The 21,989-nt window shown below is 52.2% G+C and overlaps 2 protein-coding genes and 1 long non-coding RNA gene across 14 annotated transcripts in view; 2 read left to right on the forward strand and 1 right to left on the reverse strand.

The window, feature by feature from the left end:
• Window positions 1–4,034, forward strand: part of myo6a (myosin VIa) — a 44,572-nt gene extending 40,538 nt beyond the window's left edge. For 5 of the 7 annotated variants that reach the window (XM_029141974.3, XM_055506595.1, XM_055506596.1 and 2 more), the window contains 4 exons: window positions 512–643; window positions 931–957; window positions 2,213–2,431; window positions 2,557–4,034. In XM_029141974.3, coding sequence (XP_028997807.1) covers window positions 512–643; window positions 931–957; window positions 2,213–2,431; window positions 2,557–2,756 — 578 coding nt within the window. In that variant the 3' untranslated portion in view covers window positions 2,757–4,034. The remainder of the gene's footprint in view (window positions 1–511; window positions 644–930; window positions 958–2,212; window positions 2,432–2,556) is intronic. The other 2 variants (XM_055506594.1, XM_055506598.1) reach the window with 1 other exon arrangement.
• Window positions 4,035–4,091: 57 nt separating this feature from the next.
• Window positions 4,092–20,410, reverse strand: LOC114849965 (interphotoreceptor matrix proteoglycan 1-like). 5 transcript variants are annotated; one of them, XM_055506587.1, is made up of 20 exons: window positions 20,273–20,410; window positions 17,982–18,078; window positions 17,430–17,532; window positions 17,058–17,185; window positions 16,466–16,774; window positions 15,357–15,569; window positions 14,677–14,843; window positions 14,308–14,345; window positions 14,035–14,081; window positions 13,731–13,819; window positions 13,432–13,581; window positions 12,804–12,862; window positions 12,648–12,674; window positions 11,814–11,983; window positions 9,761–11,725; window positions 9,098–9,681; window positions 7,704–7,923; window positions 7,186–7,393; window positions 5,224–5,291; window positions 4,092–4,865 (listed from the first exon to the last, which is right to left on the reverse strand). In XM_055506587.1, exons 5-19 carry the CDS (start codon window positions 16,524–16,526, stop codon window positions 5,252–5,254), a joined length of 4,038 nt encoding a protein of 1,345 aa, XP_055362562.1. In that variant the 5' UTR covers window positions 16,527–16,774; window positions 17,058–17,185; window positions 17,430–17,532; window positions 17,982–18,078; window positions 20,273–20,410; the 3' UTR covers window positions 4,092–4,865; window positions 5,224–5,251. The 5 variants fall into 5 exon arrangements, with proteins under 5 accessions (XP_055362562.1, XP_028997656.1, XP_055362563.1 ...); XM_029141823.3 differs by lacking the exon at window positions 17,058–17,185; XM_055506588.1 differs by having other exon boundaries at window positions 5,233–5,291; window positions 16,466–17,185.
• Window positions 19,940–20,576, forward strand: LOC129603728 (uncharacterized). 2 transcript variants are annotated; one of them, XR_008693923.1, is made up of 2 exons: window positions 19,940–20,034; window positions 20,270–20,576. It is a non-coding gene; the product is annotated as an uncharacterized LOC129603728 (long non-coding RNA). The 2 variants fall into 2 exon arrangements; XR_008693924.1 differs by having other exon boundaries at window positions 20,289–20,576.
• Window positions 20,577–21,989: the final 1,413 nt, after the last annotated feature.

Here is a 21,989-nt window from a genome sequence, read left to right on the forward strand (position 1 = left end):
GTTCAGGACTCGCTCGTCCGTTCAGGACTCGCTCCGTCCGTTCAGGAACCGCTCCGTCCGTTCAGGAACCACTCATTCTGTTCAGGACTCGGTCGTTGCGTTCAGGACTCGGTCGTTGCGTTCAGGACTCGCTCATTCTGTTCAGGCCTCGCTCATTCTGTTCAGGACTCATCTGTTCAGGACCCGCTCCGTCCGTTCAAGACACGTTCCGTTCAGGACTCGCTCGTCCGTTCAGGACTCGCTCCGTCCGTTCAGGAACCGCTCCGTCCGTTCAGGAACCGCTCCGTCCGTTCAGGACTCGCTCGTTCCGTTCAGGACTCGGTCGTTGCGTTCAGGACTCGCTCATTCTGTTCAGGACTCATCTGTTCAGGACCCGCTCCGTCCGTTCAAGACACGGTCCGTTCAGGACTCGCTCGTTCCGTTCAGGACTCGCTCGTCCGTTCAGGACTCGCTCGTCCGTTCAGGAGTGTTTGATGCGTGCGTTAATGACCCGTTGACCTTTCGTCCGCAGACATCGAGCTGCTCGCCGCCTGCAGGGAGGAGTTTCACCGCCGGCTCAAGGTCTACCACGCCTGGAAGTCCAAGAACAAGAAGAGGAACACGGAGTCGGAGCAGCGCGCGCCCAAGTCCGTCACCGACTACGGTACCGTCCACTCACTGATCAGCGTCTGCATGAGGCTCTGGACCCGTGAGTCGGGTCAAATGCTGGTGATTCGGTCTGTTTGTCACTTGTCTTTAGCAGCTGAAGCTCTGAATCCACCAGAACCTGCAGAACCTCCATTAAAATCCTCTTAGCTTCTTCATTTTTACGTCCTCACATTTCAGATGTTTTAACTGAGTGAACTGTGGTAAATGTCTGAGTTGTAGCTTCATCGTCTGATTGTTGCCGCCGTGTTGCATCACTTCCTGTCTGTGCGTGTTTACTTTCAGGTCATGCTCCTCCCGTGAGAACAGCATGTAAGTGCTCCTCCACTGTGTAGCTACTAACCCCTCCCTCATTAACCCCCTCTGCTCTTAGCTGGGATCATCCCGTGGGTTTGTGCTTAGTGCTGCCCCCCCCCTTCAGGATGGTGGATGGTTTCCATGGCAACTTGGCTTGAGACGTGTGTGGAAGAGATTGTTGAGGCGATTGTGAAGCACAGAGCTGCTGCAGAGCCTTTGAGGCCGGTTCCGGTGCTCTGACACAGAGCCCAGGTCTTAGCACGAGTCTGAGAGGAGGAGGGAACGGTTCCGATCTGTTTGCTCAGCTTGAGCTCGGCTCTAGAGACGAGCTCACGTCTGCAGAGCAGGAGGTCAGCAAACGCCTCTGCCCAGATGTAGGAAGGTTTAATGGCTTTATGAGGTCGCTCACCTTCCACCTGATGCTGACACAATGACTTAGTTTCACTTGGCATCAGCTGAACAAAGTCAAACCTGTTTAAAAGATTCAGGAAACTGCAGCTCTTTCAGACCCGACACGTTTGCAGGTTCTTTATGAGACAGGAGGAGTCAGGATGAAGCAGCTCTGCGTCTTTGTCTGCATCAGCCTTGAAGCCTGAATGCTGCTGCGTCACCTGAGTCAGTTCACAGCAGCGGGTCAGGAAGTACAAGCATCAGCAGCAGCGCCTGAGGAGGCGGCCTCGTCTGGCTCCGCTCCCTTTCAGGCTCTGATGTGTGGAGCCTCGGCTCCCAATGTGCTCGCCTGAGGCTTCACCTCCGCCTGATCCTGCTAGAAACACGTGTGACAGCGTTTGGCAGCCGCTTTGAAGCCGTTTGATTGAGAAACGCGCCCGTCTCCGTCTTCACAAGCTGCTTTGTAGAAAGATGCAGATCCTCCGTTTTTGACGTTTGCAAACCTGCTCTCTGCATCTGCTGCGTTCGCGTGCTCCCTCTAACAGCAGGACTCCTGGCAGCCAGGGAGTAGCCTGATCCCAGAACAGCAGCAGCCTCATGTTTACATGCAGCCGATAACAGCGCAGCCGTGTGTTAAGAGCTGCACAAACAAGCTTCAGTGCTTATGACTCGATCCTGGCTCAGAGCAAACACACCTGCCCGAGTCCGCTTGGTTCTAAGTGAGAACGTGCAGCGGCATCGAGGAACTCTTCATTTCAAAGGCTTTGCAAAGGTTGTGGCCGGTGGTGGTGGTTGCTCCTCCAGCTGCATGTAAACATCAGGGCTGACTCCCGTTGGCCGCTCTGAGGAAGGCCTGACTCTGTTTCCATCCCGCCCACAGCCCAGCAGAACCCGGCGCCGCCCATACCTGCGCGGCAGTACGAGGTGGCCATGAACCGGCAGCAGCGCTACTTCCGCATCCCGTTCATCCGGCCGGGCGACCAGTACAAGGACCCGCAGAGCAAGAAGAAGGGCTGGTGGTACGCTCACTTCGACGGGCCCTGGATCGCCAGGCAGATGGAGCTGCACCCGGACAAGCACCCCATCGTCCTGGTGGCAGGTGGGTACCGGGGGCGCTGCTGCTCCTCCTCCTCCTCCTCCTCCTCCTCCTCATCATCATCATCATCATCATCTCTGTAAAGCCTATCCTAAAGCACTAAGAGGCACCCTGAATGCCCCCCCCAGGGAAGGACGACATGGAGATGTGTGAGCTGAGCCTGGAGGAGACGGGTCTGTCCAGGAAACGGGGGGCGGAGATCCTCCCGCGTCAGTTCGAGGAGATCTGGGAGCGCTGCGGCGGCGTCCAGTACCTGCGCAGCGCCATCGAGAGCCGGCAGGCGCGGCCCACCTACGCCACGGCCGTGCTGCAGAGCACGCTGAAGTGACGGGCCGGGCCGGTCCGGGCCGGTCCGTCCAGCGCTATGCAGGAAACCACCACCACCACCACATCAGACGTTTCCACCAGTCTAACTACGAGGCCTTAATTCTGCTGTAACAGGGTTTGTTCAGACTCTGACACCTCTTAACAACCAGCTGGTGACCCACTCAACCCGTTTACACGTCTGCCAGTTGTTTTCTGCTGCATGAACCGATTATTCACTCATACCTGCTAATACCTTGTTTGACCTTTTGTCTTTCCAACTGAATGTAAGTTGAGACCTTGATTTGATTCCATGTGATTCTGGACCAAACCTTTGCCATGTTTTGGGAGCAGAGCAGTAATTCAGCTCCATGATTCGTTTCTGTACTTTTATCAAGCAAAGCGGAAAATGTGAATTAATTATGCAACTGCTGATCAGCACTGCAAAAAACGCCCTGGATAAGCCATGTCAGCTCGTCGGGTCCACGCCGGGCCCGGGCTGGTCCTCCATTTGAATCCAGCCGGTGCAGAGATGATTCCTCCGCCTTGAACTGGACTTCCACCAACGGCTGTTATTCCTCCAAACGCTCTGGAGCTGATGATATGCAGAAAACTCTGAGGTTTGCTGGAAGCTGGGTCCCACCCGGGTTCCACCTGGGTTCTCCCCAGGGTTCCGTCTGGGTCCCACCCGGGTCCCACCCGGGTTCCGTCTGGGTTCTCCCCAGGGTTCCGTCTGGGTCCCACCCGGGTTCCACCTGGGTTCTCCCCAGGGTTCCGTCTGGGTCCCACCCGGGTTCCACCCAGGTTCCACCTGGGTCCCACACGGCTTCCATCTGGGTTCTCCCCAGGGTTCCGTCTGGGTCCCACCCGGGTTCCACCTGGGTTCTCCCCAGGGTTCCGTCTGGGTCCCACCCAGGTTCCAGCCGGTGTAAAGGCGTCTGGAGGCTTGGAGGCGTCTTCAGACCAGCTCAGGTCTGGAGGTCCACTCTGGTTCTGAGGAAGCTCCTGAAGCCCACGCTGTAGATCTGTACTCACAGAAGTTTTGATCCCAGTGAAGATGCTTCCTCCCACCTCTGTGGCTGCTTTCCCTGTAATATCACATTGGAGAACACCACCGCATCAGCTCAGACAAACTCGTGAGGTTTAAACAGACTTCCCTCAGCTGACACCGGCAGAACCTCGGGCCGGGCCGAGCCGAGCCTCGGTGTCGGCGAGTAACCAAGTACAATCCTTCCGCCTGCGTCCACTGTCATTTTTCTAACGCTGATCTAACAGATGAATAAATTCATTCCAGTCTCACTCACCTGTCTTTGTCTTTGCCTCCTCTTTGGTTCAGTGAGGTCAAAAACAGTCAGAGCAGTTGTGCGGGTTCTGGAACAGCTTGTATTTGTAACTGCACATTTCAATCACAGTGTTACACAGAAAGGTCCAGATCAGCGTGGGGGTATTTACACAAACTGTACAACAGACAGGAAGCTTCCTGTTCCTGTTTACACTGAACAACGACTTCCATCCACATCAGATCAAGTCCTGGAGACGTTTCCTTCTCGTCTGAAGGCTTTTTCCGGAACGGGCCACGGCTCCGACCCGTCGCAGCCTTTAGACGGGACGGAGACGTCCCACGACCCTGGAGGAGCTCAGAGGTCACGTGTCCCATCAGCCCCGGCTGCTACAGGAAGCTGCAGCGCTAACGGGCCCTGGTGTTAGCGCTGCAGCTCCCCGTTAGCGTGTGGTGTCACTAAACGTGATGCCGCTGTCGTGTTGTTTCACCTTGTGTGCAGTCGTGACCTCTGAAGCCTTTAAAGCCTAAAACTATCACTACAATGTGACCTCTTGTGCCCAGAGCCACTATTTGAACAGGTTCCAGGTAAACGTTAGGGCGTCGGTGCAGCAGCTTTTACTCAAAGGCTACAGAACAAGCAGCGGAGCAGGCGTGTATAAAAGGTCTAGTGGATCGATGTGAGACAGCCGCCATCCGTCCGACCTCCTCTTCATCCTCTGACGTTTCGTGGCCTAAAAGTCCGTGTCCCTGAGGGAAGCTTGTCCTCAAAGCCTTCAGCTCAGAAGAACTTTTTATCCAGACGCGTTGGGCTTGAGTCCCGACTTCCTACCGCTGAGTCGTGTTTCATGGAGTCTGTGGGGAAAAAGAGAAGCTTTTAAAGGGCTGATCCGCCCGTTTGTGTATGAGCCACACCTACGCTTCCTGTCCTCACGCTCACAGCTCAGCCTCGTGTCTGCTCTGGTGCTTCGTTGCTGCTGCAGCTGTGGCTCAGTGTTTTTAGCGTTTTGTGTCAGACCTCAGACGAGGATAAAGAGGTGCAGACTAAGCCCCCGGAGGTGCGACTCGGCCTGGGACTAATCTGCTGTTTACCCGTCAGCGCCGGGTTCCGGGCCTGACATTAGTCGCCTCAGCTCCGTCTGCTTAAACACACTGCAGCACTCAACCAATTTGGGCGCCGCTACAGAGCTGCTGCGCGACGACGCCCTCGTACCTCCAGCACCTGTTCAGCCGACGCTCCTTTAACTGGCCAGACGTCCGACGGAGGATCCGTCCCCGTATCTGGAAGGAAAGAGATCGGAGCAGGTGAAACCACAGCGCTGCTCTGTCGACCTCACGGAGTCACATGAAGTCTGTCCCTGCAGCCGTGACCGACGTGACAGCTCGGTCCACGCGTCCACCACCGACCCACACCATGCTCCTCCCCCTGTGCAGCTCCTCCCCCTGTGCAGCTCCTCCCCCTGTGCAGCTCCTCTCCCTGTGCAGCTCCTCTCCATGTGCAGCTCCTCAGCATCAACCTCCTGCTTCTGCTCTGTGTTTACTCCTTCATGTGTCGGTTCAGTATTAATGAAAGGTGGCAGAGCGCTGACAGCAGCAGCCGCTCACCCACAGACGAGCCAGCAGCGCTGAGGCCTGAAGAGCCCTCCTCCTTTTCTAAGCCTCCTCTCCTGAGCCTCCTCTGGCCCTCCTCCTCCTCTAAGCCTCCCCTCTTCTGAACCTTCTCTCCTCTGGACCTCCTCTGAGCCCCTCCCCCCCTGGGCCTCCTTCTCCTATGAGCCTCCTCCCCTCAGCCTCCTCTTTTCTTCTGAACCTCCTCTCCCCTGAGCCTCCTCTGTGCCTCCTCCTCCTCTGAGCCTCCTCCTCTAGGCCTCCTCTTCTGAGCCTCCTCTCTTCTGAGCCTTCTCCTCTGAGCCTCCTTTTCTAAGCCTCCTCTCCTCTGTGCCTCCTCCTCCTCTGAGCCTCCTTTTCTAAGCCTCCTCTCCTCTGGACCTCCTCCTCTGTGCCTCCTCCTCCTTTAAGCCTCCTCCTTTGAGCCTCCTTTTCCAAGCCTCCTCTCCTCTGTGCCTCCTCCTCCTCTAAGCCTCCTCCTCTAGGCCTCCTCCTCTGAGCCTCCTCTCTTCTGAGCCTCCTCCTCTGAGCCTCCTTTTCTAAGCCTCCTCTCCTCTGGACCTCCTCCCCTGAGCCGCCTCTTTGCCTCCTCCTCCTCTAAGCCTCCTCCTCTGAGCCTCCTTTTCTAAGCCTCCTCTCCTCTGGACCTCCTCCCCTGAGCCTCCTCTGTGCCTCCTCCTCCTCTAAGCCTCCTCCCCTGAGCCTCCTCTGTGCCTCCTCCTCCTCTAAGCCTCCTCCTCTGAGCCTCCTTTTCCAAGCCTCCTCTCCTCTGTGCCTCCTCCTCCTCTAAGCCTCCCCTCTTCTGAACCTTCTCTCCTCTGGACCTCCTCCCCTGAGCCTCCTCTGTGCCTCCTCCTCCTCTAAGCCTCCTCCTCTAAGCCTCCTCCTCTAGGCCTCCTCCTCTGAGCCTCCTCTCTTCTGAGCCTCCTCCTCTAGGCCTCCTCCTCTGAGCCTCCTCTCTTCTGAGCCTCCTCCTCTGAGCCTCCTCTCTTCTAAGCCTCCTCTCCTCTGGACCTCCTCCCCTGAGCCTCCTCTGTGCCGCCTCCTCCTCCTCTAAGCCTCCTCCTCTGAGCCTCCTTTTCTAAGCCTCCTCTCCTCTGTGCCTCCTCCTCCTCTAAGCCTCCCCTCTTCTGAACCTTCTCTCCTCTGGACCTCCTCCCCTGAGCCTCCTCTGTGCCTCCTCCTCTGCAGACTCTGGTTCTGTGGTGCTGATGACCAAGCCCTGTTCATTGCTGATTAAATGATTGTGATTTGTGCAGACTGCTCTCTTTCTAGGTTTATTAAGCAGAGACGCTCTCTGCTGCTGATGATCAAACTAAAGTACCTTCACACGCTTCAGCTGATGGGAAATGAATGTTTGAATGGAAACGTCTCGGAGGAGCTGGAGTCTAATAGATGAAATGACATTTCTGTGCCAGTGGAGAATGTGCGACTGTGAGCCAGCACTTAATAAAAGCAACAGTTCCTGTGCATTAGAAACGCGTTCAGATGCTGGAGGACGTTAGATGAACACACAGACACAGGTTCTCAGTAGAACAGGTAGAACAGGCGCAGCGGCGCGTCCTACCTGCACACGGCGCCGTGTCCGGGGACCACGTGGCACTCGCCTCCCCGGCAGAAGTCGGGTCTGACGGCGCACACGCTCTGACACGGCCGCTCGTCCAGCGACACGAAGCCCGGCTCACACGCGCACCGCGCCTCCCGGGTCCAGGCGTTCAGCACGCAGCGCGAGGCGGCGCCGCAGGCCAGGAACTTGCAGGGATCGGCCCGGTCGGCTGTGGAGACAGACGCAGCTTGAGTTGCGGAGCGTGAGGCCTCCACATTAGTGCGTTTGCTGTGCTTTAGGCTGAGGAGCTCGGCTCCAGAGGCCGTTCCTGGGAAAGGAGGCGCCCAATGAGGCTGAGGGATGGAAGCAACAGACAGGCCTCGCTACTGTTATTGCACCTCTGCAACCTCCGGCTCCAACTAGCACTGTTTAATTGTGGTAAACTGACTACAGTAAGTGAGCCCTCAGGTGCCCACAGTTCCCACCAGAACCAGTTTAGAGGAGCTGAGTGCTGCTCACGAGTGGGACTCAGACTTTACCTGGTTCCACGTCCAGGGAGTGAGTGTCGATCTGGATGTGCAGGTTCCTGGAGGCGGCGGAGCAGAACTCCTCCAGGACGCAGTGCACGGCCTTGGTGATGTTGTACGGCACCGACCTGGCGAACTTCATCTTGCTGTTGACGACCACGCTGCCCTTCCTGAAGTTGAGGATCTCCAGCTTCCTGAAGCCCGTCAGGTTGGCCTGCAGGTGCGGCAGCAGCTGCACACAAAGCAGAGCAGCTCAGGGCTGAGCTCCACCCGCTCACAGCAGGGAACTGAAGTCGTTTACTCGTCAGTTCTTGACACCAGTGAATGTGACACACAGCCAAAGATCCAGCATCTAAATCATGGACCGAAGCTTTGCCTCCACTTTTACAGTTCAGGCTCGTTTCTTGTGAGTGGGATCATTTGACCTTGAAACAGACGCAGATCCACTCACTCCACACTCCGACTCCACTAAGCCTCACTTTGCCACATCCCTGCACGCACACACACACACACACACACACACACTGCTCCACTGGTTCCACACGGCCTCGCTTAATTACCTGCATTGATGCCATTCAGCCAAATGAACAGTCATCTGTTCTCTAAGCACTCGGTTTACGAGGTTTTCTACAGGCCCGAGTCGTTCTCTTCATGTGATAATTACTGTGACTCAGTGTGACTTAAAGGACAAGTAGCCTGTAAGCAACTCCATCAGCGCTCCCACCTGAGCGTCCAGCAGGACGCATCAGTGTCATCATCATAAACATTTAATCTGATCCACTTCATTTGAATCAGCTCCTTCCATCAAGAGGCTCATAAATAGTTCAGATCTACGTGTCAACACTTGTCCTGTCTGGATCCCGACCACTCTGACACTGGACTCATTGTACACAGAGCGAGACAAACAAGCACATAAACCCACATTTAATCTTCTTCTGCTTTATTAATGCGACCTACAGTCGTCTCGTCTACACAGATGACGCACACATTCACCAACCTAATGAATGAGCCTGAACGCAAACCGACCTCAGCAGAGGTAAATGAGGCCTGGAAACCAGGAGGCCTTACTTAGACGCTCACACCAGCAGCCCTCACTGGTTTCACACCAGTTCCTGACCAGAGGCTTGCTTCCTTCCCACCACCCAGCGAAACCACAGCGCTGATGCTCTATGTGATTCAGAGCAGCTGAGCTGCAAAAGGGCAGCGGAATGAAAACGCTGCCTGGCTGCTAATTGAAGGGATTTACACAGAGCTAATCAGAGCCGCATTCAGATGAGAGAGAGGAGTGCGTGAGCATCCTGCTGACTGTTTAGGCTGATAACACTCTGATTAGGACAAATACATCAACTACATGAAGCGCATTTACTCCATGGAGGCCTTTGTAATGGGAGCTGATCCACACTCACCACGTCCAGGAAGGTGCTCTCCAGCGACCTGTACTCGGGCGACGTCTTGTTGAAGAGGTCGTCAGAGAAGTTGAGGTTGGTGACTCGCAGGCTGAAGAACACCACCAGCTCCCTGCCGTGGTTGGCCGTGGTCGCCGAGGGCGTGGTCAGGTACCTGGCGGGGGGCGGGGCCGGGGGCGGGGCCGCGGCCGTCACGGCGACCCGCTCCTCGTCCGGCGCCGGGAACCCGCTGCCCGCGTCCAGCAGCTCGCCGGCCTCCGTCGCTGCCACGTCTGGCTTGTCCAGCTCCACGGCCAGGTCCTGGACGCCTCCGTCAGAACTGCCCGGGCCTTCGCTCTGCGTTTTATCCAACTCTTCACCAATGACCACAACCTGCTCCGCGTCTTCCTCTTCTGTAGCATCGACCTCTGAGGACTCGGGAACAGAATCCTCAGATATCTCAAAGAGTCCAGAGTCTATAGTGGGGCCGGGTGAGGCCAGGTCGGACTCGCTGCCAGGACCGGCTGGAGGTGCCGGGACCGGGTCTGACGCCGGTGCTGCCGTCACACTGGGCCCGGGGCCTTGCGTCTCCTGTGCTGAGGCGTCTGGGGAAGAAGCAGATAAAGGATGGGATTGTTGACCGTGTGCCAACCAGGCTTCACTGCTCACCTTCAGACTACTCACCTCCGCTGTCTCCCTGCTCCTCCACGTCCTCGGCGCCGGTGGCGGGATATTCATGATGAGCCTGGTTGGGTTGGGTGTCTGTTGGGACGACGGCCTCATGATCCTCCGCTACCGGCTGGAGGAACCCGTTATCTTGAGAGTGAAGCTGCTCTGTGTCCGTCCCTCCGTCCTCAGGCTGAAGGACTTTAATTGATTCTGCTGGCGGTTCTGTGACGCCTGCTTCGCTGTGGGACTCATCTGGATCCACCGGTTCCGAGCCCTCTGGTTCCTTTTCTTGTTCTGCTCTGTCGTCGGCATCAGGTGGATGTTGCGGTTCTGAGACGTGGACCGGCTCCCCGTGTGGTGCTGGAGCTATGAATACTGCTTCATCTGTCTGTGACGGTTCAACTGGATCTGGTGTTTGTGGGTTCGTCCCTGGTTCTGGTTCTGTAACCTCTAACAGTGTTTCACTTGGTTCTGTAAACCCCTCAGGCACATCAGCGTCTGGTATATTTGCTTCAGTTAGGTCACTTATCTCACTTGGTGCTAGTCCTGGTTCTAATAAGTCTGATTCCTCATCTTCATCCTCTTCAGTATCATCTCCTTCTGCTTTCGGATCCTCTGGTTCCGGTTCTTGCGGTCCTGGAGATACAACCACCTTTTCTTTTTCACCCTCATTCCCACCTGATTCAGGTGCTGCATCTGGAGTTGGAGCTTGTTCTGAGCTCTCCTCTACATCAAGAGCAGGTTCTGGTTCTGTAACTTCCTCTCCTGGCTGCAGCACCTTGTCAGCGGCGCCATGATCCGGCTCAGTCTCTGGTTCTGGACTCTCTGTTTCTTCTCCTTCTTGCTCTGGTTCCGGTTCTGAAACTTCGCCTGCTCCTAACACGTCCACTTTCTCATCTTCTGGTTCAGAAATGTCACTCTGTTCTTCTAACTCTTCATCTACTGCGAACAAATTCTCTTCAGGCTCCAGGTCCGAAGCGTCGACAGCGGGACCGTAGGGTTCTGGGAGAAGCAGGTCGAGCTGGTCTTCGTCTGGGAGCGCGTTGATGTCCTGCTCCTGAGGCTCGGTCGCTGGCTGCTGCGTTGCCTCCTCTCCGGCTGTGGTTACTAAGACCTGGGTTGCCACGGTAACACCCAGACTCTCATCAACGGGGGTTAAGTCTTCCTCTGAAATCTGGTTGGGAGACAGCGGAGCATCGCTCAGACCCACAGGAGCCGTCGGGACGTAGTCTCTCACCAGTTTCCCTGTTTCGTTGTGGTGAATTCTTTCAATCTCCTGTGTGATGATCAGCAGTTCCTCTGACGGCTCGGACTCGGCCGTGGGGTCCAGCAGGGTCACCAGGGCGTTCTCCTTTTCCATGGGGGTGAGAGGAACCAGCAGAGGTTCATCGAGCTCTGGCTCATCAGTGGAAACGTCCAGTTCGTTATGTGAGTCGGGCTCGTTATGTGAGTCGGGCTCGTTGGGCTCATCGGGCTCGTTGGGCTCGTTATGTGAGTCGGGCTCGTTGGGCTCATCGGGCTCGTTGGGCTCGTTAGGTGAGTCGGGCTCGTTAGGTGAGTCGGGCTCGTTAGGTGAGTCGGGCTCATCGGGCTCGTTGGGCTCGTAAGGTGAGTCGGGCTCGTTGGGCTCGTTGGGCTCCTCGGACTCACTGGGCTCATTGGGTTCCTCGGGCTCCTCGGGCTCGTTAGGTGAGTCGGGCTCGTTAGGTAAGTTGGGCTCGTTAGGTAAGTTGGGCTCGTTAGGTGAGTCGGGCTCGTTAGGTGAGTCGGGCTCGTTAGGTGAGTCGGGCTCATCGGTCTCGTTGGGCTCGTTAGGTGAGTCGGGCTCGTTGGGCTCGTTGGGCTCATTGGGTTCCTCGGGCTCGTTAGCTGAGTCGGGCTCATTGGGCTCGTTAGGTGAGTCGGGCTCATCGGGCTCGTCGGGCTCCTCCACAGCCTCCACTGAGGAGCTTGACGTCAGTGCTGGTAGAAGGACAGCGTCTGTAAGAGAAGAGCACCATGGATCTAGTCAAAGTCGACCAGTGCTCCACACTCAGCAGATGCTCGGAGGCGGATGTGGCCGACGCACCCGGGCTGAAGCTCAGCGACTGCAGGTCCACCGGCAGCGACGCCTCCTCACGTAAAGCCTTGCTGACCATTTGTCTGAGCACGTCTGGCGCGTCCGTCGCCGTCTCCGACCCGATCTTGGGTGAGTTGATCTCAAAGACGAGGGAGTAGTGCACAGAGATTCCTCCAGGTCTGAAAAGAAACAATGAGCTCAGATGCAGAAATAACTGTACGGATCAAGCAGTCGACAGCAGCTGTGCAGATGCAGATCTGCTCCTCTGGAGCTTCAAACAGGTGAGTGTCACGCGTGGCTTAAAGCAGAGAAATAACTCGTACAAAGGACTGAAAGAAATGAGGCTGCTTGGAAACTTCATCAATATTCTGCACAGCTGCCGCCATCAGGAGAATAAGCTGACTGGTAGATGGATCCTGATTGGAATGGAGATGTGGCTTTTCTCGCTTTATTATGAACTGATTTCTGGCAAAAAGCGCTTCTTAATTAGGCTGCGGTGGTGGCGGTGCATCTAAAGCAGAGGAGCAGCTCTGCTGCTGCAGCTCAGGTTCCGTCTGCAGACGAGGAGCCGGACCGGACCTGAGGTTCTGCTGTCTGTGCCGAATGATGGATTGGTGCAACTGTGATCCGCGACCTGTAATCATAAAATCAAACTCTGTGGGATCGGCCGTGACAGCGCCGTTAACGAGGGGCATCCTGACAATTAACGCCTTCCTGTTCCACTGCTCAGCGCCTGTCTGATGATTAACCCCTAACAAACACACAGACAGGTCTGATGGCTGAGCCTGCGGGGGTGAAGCGTGAGCGTGGAGGAGGCTGCTGCTACAGGCCTGATTCATTTACCTGTCAGCGTCCCGGCTCTCGCTCGCACTGGGGAGAAGAGAAGACGGCGTTAGAGCGGAAGGCAACAGGAGAAAAAGCCACCGCACAGTTTGATGCCAGCGGCAGAAAAGGACAGACTGTCTGCAGCCACGCCCACATTAGCATCTGAAGTCCTACCTGATTCTCAGGACGTGGATGGATTGAAATCCTGGAAGTTTGTCAAAAACATGCCGCATCTGTAAGAGAGAAGGCGCCGTTCAGTGCTGGCGCTGGTGGAGATGCGTGCCACCGTGCTGCTGCCCTTGTAGACGCTAATGTCATTAACTCTGAGCCATTATCAGGAGCCTGTTAATTAGCTCACATGGGGCCAATGTGTCAGTATAAAAGCAGGGGTGAATGGACGGGAAACCCTCCGATACAGGACCTATCTTTGGAGCAGTTAAGCACCTGGACACATTATGACATAATCGTCTTTAAAGGCTCCATGAGGTCACTTCCTGGCACCAATCGCGTGCGACTCTAAGTGATCTCTGTGCTTTTTTAGGCGTCTTTCAATGAGGGAATAACATTAAAGATCTTAATTTCGCTGCTGCACAGGACAGACGTCCTGCAGAGAGAGTGGAAGCTGAAGCTGTAATCTGCTTTACTATGAGGCCAGAGAGAGGAACTGCCCCACGCGGTCGGAGGGAGGAGGAGGAGCAGTGAAGGTCCTCAGGGTTTAGGACGATGGAAGGCGTCTAATGGAGCTCAGAACTAAAGGGGAACTGCTGCTGGTCGCAACGCCTCCGTCCTCCGCGTGTCCCACCTGGTCCTGCAGGTGCTGAGCCAGATCCACGTACTGAGGCGAGTCTGGGTCGTCCAGCAGCTCCCTGTAACCCGGGTCCACCAGGTCGATGCTGAAGTCCACCAGCTGCTCCACCGGACTCTCTGGGACCACATTAGGAAGCTCCGTGTCCTTCAACAGCCCAAACAGAGTGAGTCACGGCGCCGCTCGCCTGCTTCCAGAGCTCAGACGCTTCGCTCAGAAGGGAACCAGCCAGCGGATGTCATGTGACTGCGTGAGACCTGTCACAGCATCCTGACTCAAGTACTAAATGCTGGTACCTCTTCAGCCTGGTTCTGGTCCAGAGACGGGCCTGGAGCGGTGCCGATCTCTGGGGCCACAGTCGGGCCGTCCGTCTGCAGTTCTGGAGCTGGAGGAACAGGACCAGTGAGTGTGAAGCTCAAGGAGCTGCAAGAAAATCACTACGGCAACAAGACGGCGCCTCCTTTATAGTGATGAGGCATCATAAGCTGGTGCCTGTTGACAGCGCACAGCACACAATAAAGCCAAAAATCAATATTTAGCTCTCAGGACAAATCACTGGAAGAAATAACAGCTCTGCTCCAGCGCTGCTTATTGTTTTACCTGCCGTCACTGGGAGCTGCTGCGTCGGTGCAGGAGTCGCTGGGCCTCTGTGGAGGAACACAAGCAGACAATCCACCAGCCTCTAAACCCACAGTCACTCAGCCTTTGTCAGCGTACGTCCAAAGTTAACGTCACTGCTACTTAGCATTGTGTTAGGGTGAGTCTGCTGCCTTCAGGGACAGCAGAGAGTGTGGGTCATGTAGGCTTTGCCCCACTGGTCCTGAGGAAACTGACTTCCTGTCATTACTGGTGACGTGCGTCTGTGGCTCTTACCGCGGCGCCGGTCTGCCGTCTCTCATCCGGTTCATCCTCTGTGAACAAGCACAACAATCAAGTACTGTTAGTGTCACTTTGGCCATTTGAAGTCTCTGACGCTGTTTGTGATAATGATGCTGTGACTTCTGCAGCTCCCTCTGTTTGTTTTTGTGTGAGTGACTGAATAACTGCTTTTGGCTCATTTACGGGTTGTTTTTTCTCTGCATCCATGACGTGAGTAAAGCGTTTTGTGGGTGTTTGTTGTTGTCCTGCACATTCACATGCAGATTTCCAGTTTTCAGATTCTAGGTCTACGTACAAGCGCAGGGTTGTGCCCACAGACGCCGCATGCTGATTGTGGTTGTGTGAGCGCTCGGCTTTCCTCACCCTGTGAATCAAGCTCATGTGCTCCTCGGAGCTGCTGAAGTTCTTGGCGAGGTCGGAGATGCACAGCGCCTCATGTTGACACGTGTGAACCCATCGCTGATACTCTGCCGTGCCGGGGATCCTGTCGAAGAAGATCCTGAACGCCTCCCACACCGCCTCCTGACAAACTGACAGGACACAGACTCAGTGAAGCCGCCGCCTGATGCTGCATGTTGTAAACCGTGAGTCAAACATCTGCCACAGCTGGATCCTTACAAACACCGTGAAGCCTCACATTCTGAATCAAGCCTACGTGGTTTGAGCACTCGTTCCATTTTGTACTTTTACCTGTAGAATGAATATTGACAAACGTGTGGGCATCGAATAATGAAGCCCTGGAACCAGAGTCCCTCCGACAGATCAAGCAGACGGTTTAACTGCACAGCTTGTCGGTTTTGACAGAGACCGACTTGTAGCTGACAACCCGTGTGGAGGAGGTGAATGAGTCACATCCCTGACTCATCTCTGCTGCGTGGTCACACTGTGGTCAGCTCTGTGCATCGTGTACCTGCAGCAGCTGAGATCGGCTGGGACCCTGAACCAGAAGGTTGATCCATGTAATGATATCAACCTGACTGAGTGTGAGGACCAGCTGAACCGGGTCCTGACCCGTAACCCTGGACAGGCTGAGCGGCCGTTACCTCGGAGCTGGTAGTAGGCCTGGTGACTGGCCACCACTTCGCCGACGCTCTCCTGGGGGCAGATCTTCACTCCCGAGTGTAGAAACACCGACCTCTTGGATCGACGTGGGCCGGGTGCAAAGCTCGAGGCTTTGGACTGCGTCGACACCTTCAGCAGTTCTGCCAAACGCGGCGAGCTGACGTTGGCTCCAGCGTCCGGCCCGACGCTGCTCACTGGAGGGAAACAGCACAATGTAGATCCGAGAGGACGCACGCATGGGAAGGTTCTAGCTGCAGCTATTTTAGTGAAGAGTGGAGGGGAGTCGGTGCAGTAGCGTCCGGCCGGGTTCTGGGTCCACTCTCCCTCCTTGTGCCCACTTACACTAAAAATAAAAGCCCTCGCTGCACCTGAAGGGCACTCAGAATAAACAAAAGCAGCCAGCGACGCTGCTGGTGTCATGATGGGCTTCGTTCAGTGTGATATTAGTTAAATGGCTGCTATAATTCACAGGGCGGCCCACGCGTCCGCGCTCGCAGAACAAATAAAAAGATGTGGCTGTGTAGTGAAGGTGAACCTGGCCTGTTGTTTTATTCAGAATGCTCGTACGAGGAAGCTGATAACGCGTCTCCTCTGTCATGTTTTCAGCTTCCTTTCTGCAGAGACCTTAATTCAAATGTGCAAGTCGCCAGCACGTCTGCTCAGCTGCTATTATCCCGTCTCCTTTTGCATCGCGGCCTCGCCGCACTTATTTGTGTCACATCATAAATCCTGGCTGCGGTTCAGAATAAGACGGAGGATTTACTCATTCTGATTTATAATGCATTTAAACAGCTCTTTGTTCCCTGGAGGAGACGGTGACGGTGTCAAACCCCAGAATGATTTCACGGTCAAATACTTATGCAGTCGTAATAGGCTTTGCTCCAGGTTGTGCCCAGGTTTAGATTGTGCATCGATGCCTTTACTCTTTAAATGCTCATATCTAAGTGCTCCTACTTATTCACACATGCAGACTTTGTTCTTTCTGCACAGACGTGAAGTGTCAGGACGTGACTTCTTTTTGTGAAGCTGTGAAGCACTCCAAGCGTCAGGGCTCAAAGGATTGTGGCTTTAAGAACAAAACAAGGCTTACCTTTAATTGCAGCAGCTTGTGGAGCAAGGAGCAGTAGCACAAGGCCGAATTCCCAAAGCATGGCGGAGGAGCTCCCAAATGTGGGCTTTCAGCGTGAATCCAGCGGGTGAGGGGAGGTGCGGCTCAGGTGGAGCTCATGGGTGCTTCAGCTGTGAGGTGGAGGTGGTGGGAGTTCGGCTCGGAGACGCTGGCTCGTTTAAGCCCCAGAGTTGCCGGTGCAACGCTCACCATAAACGTGTGCTGTGCTGGGAGCGCGCGCCGCGCCGTGCCGCCTCCTCGTCTGCCCAAGGGGATTGTGGGACAGTGGAGCTGTAAGTGTGGCAAGAGTGACAAGGTTAAAAAAGTAGGCACCATTTCTGGAATAATCTGTTTATCTACTGCTCAGACATAATCCGACTTTAGCCCACGGTGCTGGCAGCGCTGGCGTCATCCTGTTAGTGGCTTTCTGGGGGCATCTGTCAACCACGGCCGGTTGCTTCACCCCCCCACACACACACACACACATCCCCCCCCGATGTCCCAGTAAAGGCCGCTCGCAGCAGCAGCAGAACCCTGAACCCACAGCACCACACGCGTCTCTCACGTCACAAACCTGATGGAATCACGTTTCACGTTTCAATTTCTCCCTCTTGACATTTTTGCTTTAAACATGAACGGATGTTGTTGTTCACATGATGTTTTCTCGTTGAGCGTGTACCAATGCGCTGCCTGGACTCGACTCTGAGGAATAAATGAATACTCAAATCCTCTGTTGACCGCACTTTCATGCTTTTGTTTCAAATCCCATAAGTCCGAAAGCTTATGCCATCTCAGGCTTTAAGTCTCAGAGGAAGCATCACACAAATCATGTTTGCTGCAAAACACACAGCTCGAGGACGTGAAAAACAAAGTGTTACATCATTAATGATATTATTTTTTGGCTTATTCACTTTGTTTGCTCTTGACAATTAGGTTTTATACAAACCAAAGTTTTGGGTTCTCGTTTCTTGGTGTTAAATGATCCAGTTACCAAAGTGTGATTCTTTGACACGTTCCTCTGTTGTTGTGTTTCAGCATCACTTTTTGTCCTTGGAGAAAAAAAGACTTTTTTTAATTATTAATATTACCATTCACTAGATTACACTGGAAATAATGTGTTTTACATTGGATTTTGACTACTGGAACTTTAATCTTTATTTAGTCACAAATAAACTCACAAATGTGACACAGACTAATTTATACAAATCCAACTGTCACATCGTGGGAAACTGAAGTCGATTAAACTTTATAAATTCAGGCCGTGGAAACGAACCAACCACTGATTTAATTGAACCAGCTAATTAATTCATTCCTAATTCACTTTATTTTCCAATCCAATTTTCATCATTAACTCCTACTTAAAGACAATAATTGTATCATTCAAATAACCATCAACAACTAGAATAATGGAGCTACGTAGAGTACGGGAGGATTTCAAAACCAAGGCTGGATCAACAGGAACCGGTCTCTACTACTGCATGTGGACAACAGCACCAACCTTTTGATGCTCAAAAGTGGGGGAAAGTTGAAGGCATGAGGTTATTGTGGGTCAGCTGCAGCTCAGACATCACCAAGTTCGGACATATCTGAAGAGCCTAGAAAAGAAGATTAGAAATTGCTTTTAATCTCTAATCCGGTGGTTGTTCAACTGTGCAGCTCTGTTCTCAGCTCTGTTCTGCGGTTTACTCCTGCCTGTGTTCAACTGCAACGTTAGCGGTCGTCTCCGCAGACTGAGCCCCGTGTATGATGTCATCGGGTCCAGCGCCTGAAAGGTGTGTGAAGTAAACAACCGCTCGCCATTCTGGATGTTACATTAGTGGGTGGATGCATCGCACTGATATTAGAAAACTGGAGCATCATCACGTCCACCAATTAGGATGTAAATGAATATGTCATTAGCACATAATTAGTCATTTATGTACTTAATATTTACAGTTTAAAGGGCCCATATCATGCAAAATCCACTTTTTAGACATTTTGGAGCGTCCCTATGACTCTATGGGTCACATATACACACACTGAGCACGGTAGAAATGCATTTCCTGCTTTTTTCACATTTTGAAAACGTAAATTTTCTCATCCAATGAAAACAGCCCGTGTCCCAGTTGTCGTCACACTGGTTGAAAGTTCTCCTTGCAAATCCTGAACCACCACCCCCACAATGATCCCGAACCAAAACTGGACTTCCGCCATTTCCCCCCTCTCACTCACCGTGAACAGACCAGCACGGCAGCGCCCAAGTCCTCCCATAGAAATAGTTCGGTTCTTAGGTGTTCTAACCAACACCAAAGTCTCTTCACTTTACAAGGGATCAACAAGTGAGGATTTGTGGGTCACTTTTATTTTTAACGGACCGGTGCCAGAAACACTGCCTCAGCATTTATACGTATGTGCATTTCAAACGAGGGTGCGTCCAATGCTGGATTTGTTTCACGGCTCCTGTTGGAAAAAAAGGACGTATTCCTAAAGTCCGTCATCCACTCACTGAAGTAAGTACATGCTTGATATTTATAATGTTTTAAAATGTTAGTTTGTCCGTTTAAATGTAGTAACCTATGTGTGGGGCAAGTTACTAGCTAGCTATGCTAACGGCTACAGCCAGTCGACCGAGCCTTTGTCCCCTTCAAATGTGCTCATGTGGGCTCCTGCAGCCACACACCTGTGTGGAGAAAAGCTAATGACTAACGGCATCGAGCGGCTACACGTAGGGAGCGGTGGGTCTAGCGTCTGTCCTTTTTCTGTAATCACATACACCTGCGGGGAACAGCTGATCGTTATCGCCCTTCCAGCGGCGACAGACAGGAAGCGGTGGATCTAGCTCGCTGTAGTAAGTTTGTGCTTGATACTTGTGATATCTAAATATGTTAGTTGGGTCTGTTTAAAATGCAGTTACCCACATGTGAGACAAGCTAATCGCTAGCGTCGCTAACGGCTACAGTGAGTCAACTGAGCCTTTGTCCCTTTCAAATGTGCTACTCTGAGTTGGTGCAACCACACACCTGTGTGGGGAACAGCTAATAGCGATGGGCCTTCGATCGGCGACAGGCAGGAAGCGGTGGATCGAGCTTTTGTCCTGTTGACGTGCTGCCGCTCCTGTTTGTGTGTTGCGTTAGCCGTTAGCATGCCTTTAGGCCTTTGCACTTTAGAGCTACAGCTGGTCGATCGCTACAAAAAGAACCTGCAGATGAACGCGGTTGTGTTTGTTATTACCCCGTCCTGTGTCACAGCCTAAATCAACTTGTGATTTGGGGTTATGTCATTGTTCTATCAAATTCTAACATGATTAGTTGGAATGATTACTGTGTTGTGTTTCAAGCTTAGTTGCTAATTAGTCACATCTCTACAATACCTGCTGCTTATCTGGTCAGTTACCGATAGCTTGTACCATAGCCATTATATTTGTAGGACCAATACAATTTACAGTAAATGTAACAGTCTTTTCTATACTGTAGGGGCAATCCCAGTTGCCCACATGCAAGGAGGCTGTCAAACAGAGAAATCACTGCAGACTGTTGGTACACAGACATCTGCTGCCCAGCTCAGGAGTAAAGGTATGTAAGTTTGTATGTACCAACAGTAAGATAGGTAATAGAAGATTTTAATTGGTATATACTGTTTAGATTTTATATTTGAATTGTAACAACTGTTTATCTGTTGTTTTAGCACAGACAGGCCTGTCCTCTTGTTTGGTTTAATTTTTTGTCTGGTATTGTGTGTTCTTACATTAGAGAAGGTTTTGACCTACATAATAATTAACATTTCACTAATCTACAATTCTGATTGCAGTACCTTTTGTTTTGATGAGGTGATGGTGAGGACAGCCACAGCTTCCATCTGGTAGAGGACTGCTTCCGCTCAGTCTTCCAAATAGTGATGAGAACAAGGATCACCACATCTCCCTGTTTACCCTACTTTCATGCATTTCGTCTGCAAGGCCCTGCAAAAGCTTCTCCTTCGTCCTCAAACCCCCAGACTTCTTAATTAACTCAGTAACCTATACATTGCACATTGGAGTGTGAAGGTAACAGTTTGTTCTAGCTTTGGAGTAGTGGTGTATTTTTTTGGTTTACAATAAAGTTGGCTTTAACTATTATGTATTTCACTGAACTCTGTTTCTGAAGGGAAAACACTTTTATTTAGGAAATCATAGTATTGAAATTACATGTTTTTCTCTTTCTAATATGGTAAGCTATAAAGTTGAAGTGGCCATAAATAAAACGCATATAAATTATATAAATAAAGTTAAAAAAATTCTTAATGAGTGTTGCACTCACAAAAAACACTTTTACTCAAACGGTAAAGGAGTTATTCTACAGGTGGTCTACATCAATCATACTATGAGTGTTTTAGTGTTTTATCCATCAGGAAACTGCCTTTATCTACAACCCAAGCATGAAGAGATGGCAACTCAGATTCTTCACCCTAGGAATCCTCAGCACCAGCTCACTAGCCTCTGTAGACTAGATACCTGTAACAACTTCAGATACAGAGACATATTACTGTCAGATTTATCAAGAATGACAAAAAACATAATTAAAAGCAGTAAAAATACGTTAGGTCAATATATAATTTGAACCAATGCTTTTTGTTCCCAGGAAGGTCATGCAGTGATTGCTCTAAATATTAATGCACATTTTTTAAATAAAATTGTCAGAGCAGCAGCACAAGTAAGACAAAAACAGTGAAATGTGTAAATGTAAAATGTATTTATATTATTTCAGCTATACTCTCAAACTTATTTATTTGTATAATGTAAGCTAAAGTAGTGTTTTCTATTAGTGAGAGTTTTCCAGGTAAGTCGTGTTGTGAATATTCAAGCTGCACACGCCATTTAGCATTCGCATTAGCAACCGCTAGTCACTTTGCATAAATCAATTAAATTGAAGTAAATGCGACATTACCAATGAGACACATCTTGCATCAGCCGAAATGTGGTGACTTCAACAGCCTCTTCAGCTTCAGGGTCAGATTCGGGATCGTAGACGTATGGTTCTACTACGCTACGAACTAGCTGGCTGGCTAACGTCGTGCAGTTCTGTAGTGGGTCGTCTTCTTCTGTGGTGGATTGCATTCTCAATGTCGCACTACAGCCACCTATTGTATCCTAACCGTGCGGTGGCTCGTATCCATGGAGCCAATTTAAAAAAAAAAAAAAAACAACAAAAAAGGTATGCGCTTCCGCACAGAGGTGTGGTGAGCAGCTTCGCTTGCGACACGCCCAGAAAACACAGCGTTTGCTGATGGAGAGTGAAAACCACACATTGACAGGGGCAGTGTGGACGATCTAAAGGGTTTTATGGGATGAAAATTTACAGAGACCTTACTGAGACATTAAAGTCTAATATTTTTTAGAATGAAAAGCATGATATGACTCCTTTAAGGTCAAAGACATGCACTCTGTAGAAAAAGACAGATGTGGCTGCAAAACTCACTTTGTGCAGCTTTGTTCACATCAGGCAAAGCATCTACAGACGGAGCAGGGGGTCATTAGCGTCAGGCTTCTGAC

Source organism: Betta splendens, chromosome 24 (assembly GCF_900634795.4).
Source record: "Betta splendens chromosome 24, fBetSpl5.4, whole genome shotgun sequence".
Classification (NCBI taxonomy): domain Eukaryota; kingdom Metazoa; phylum Chordata; class Actinopteri; order Anabantiformes; family Osphronemidae; genus Betta; species Betta splendens.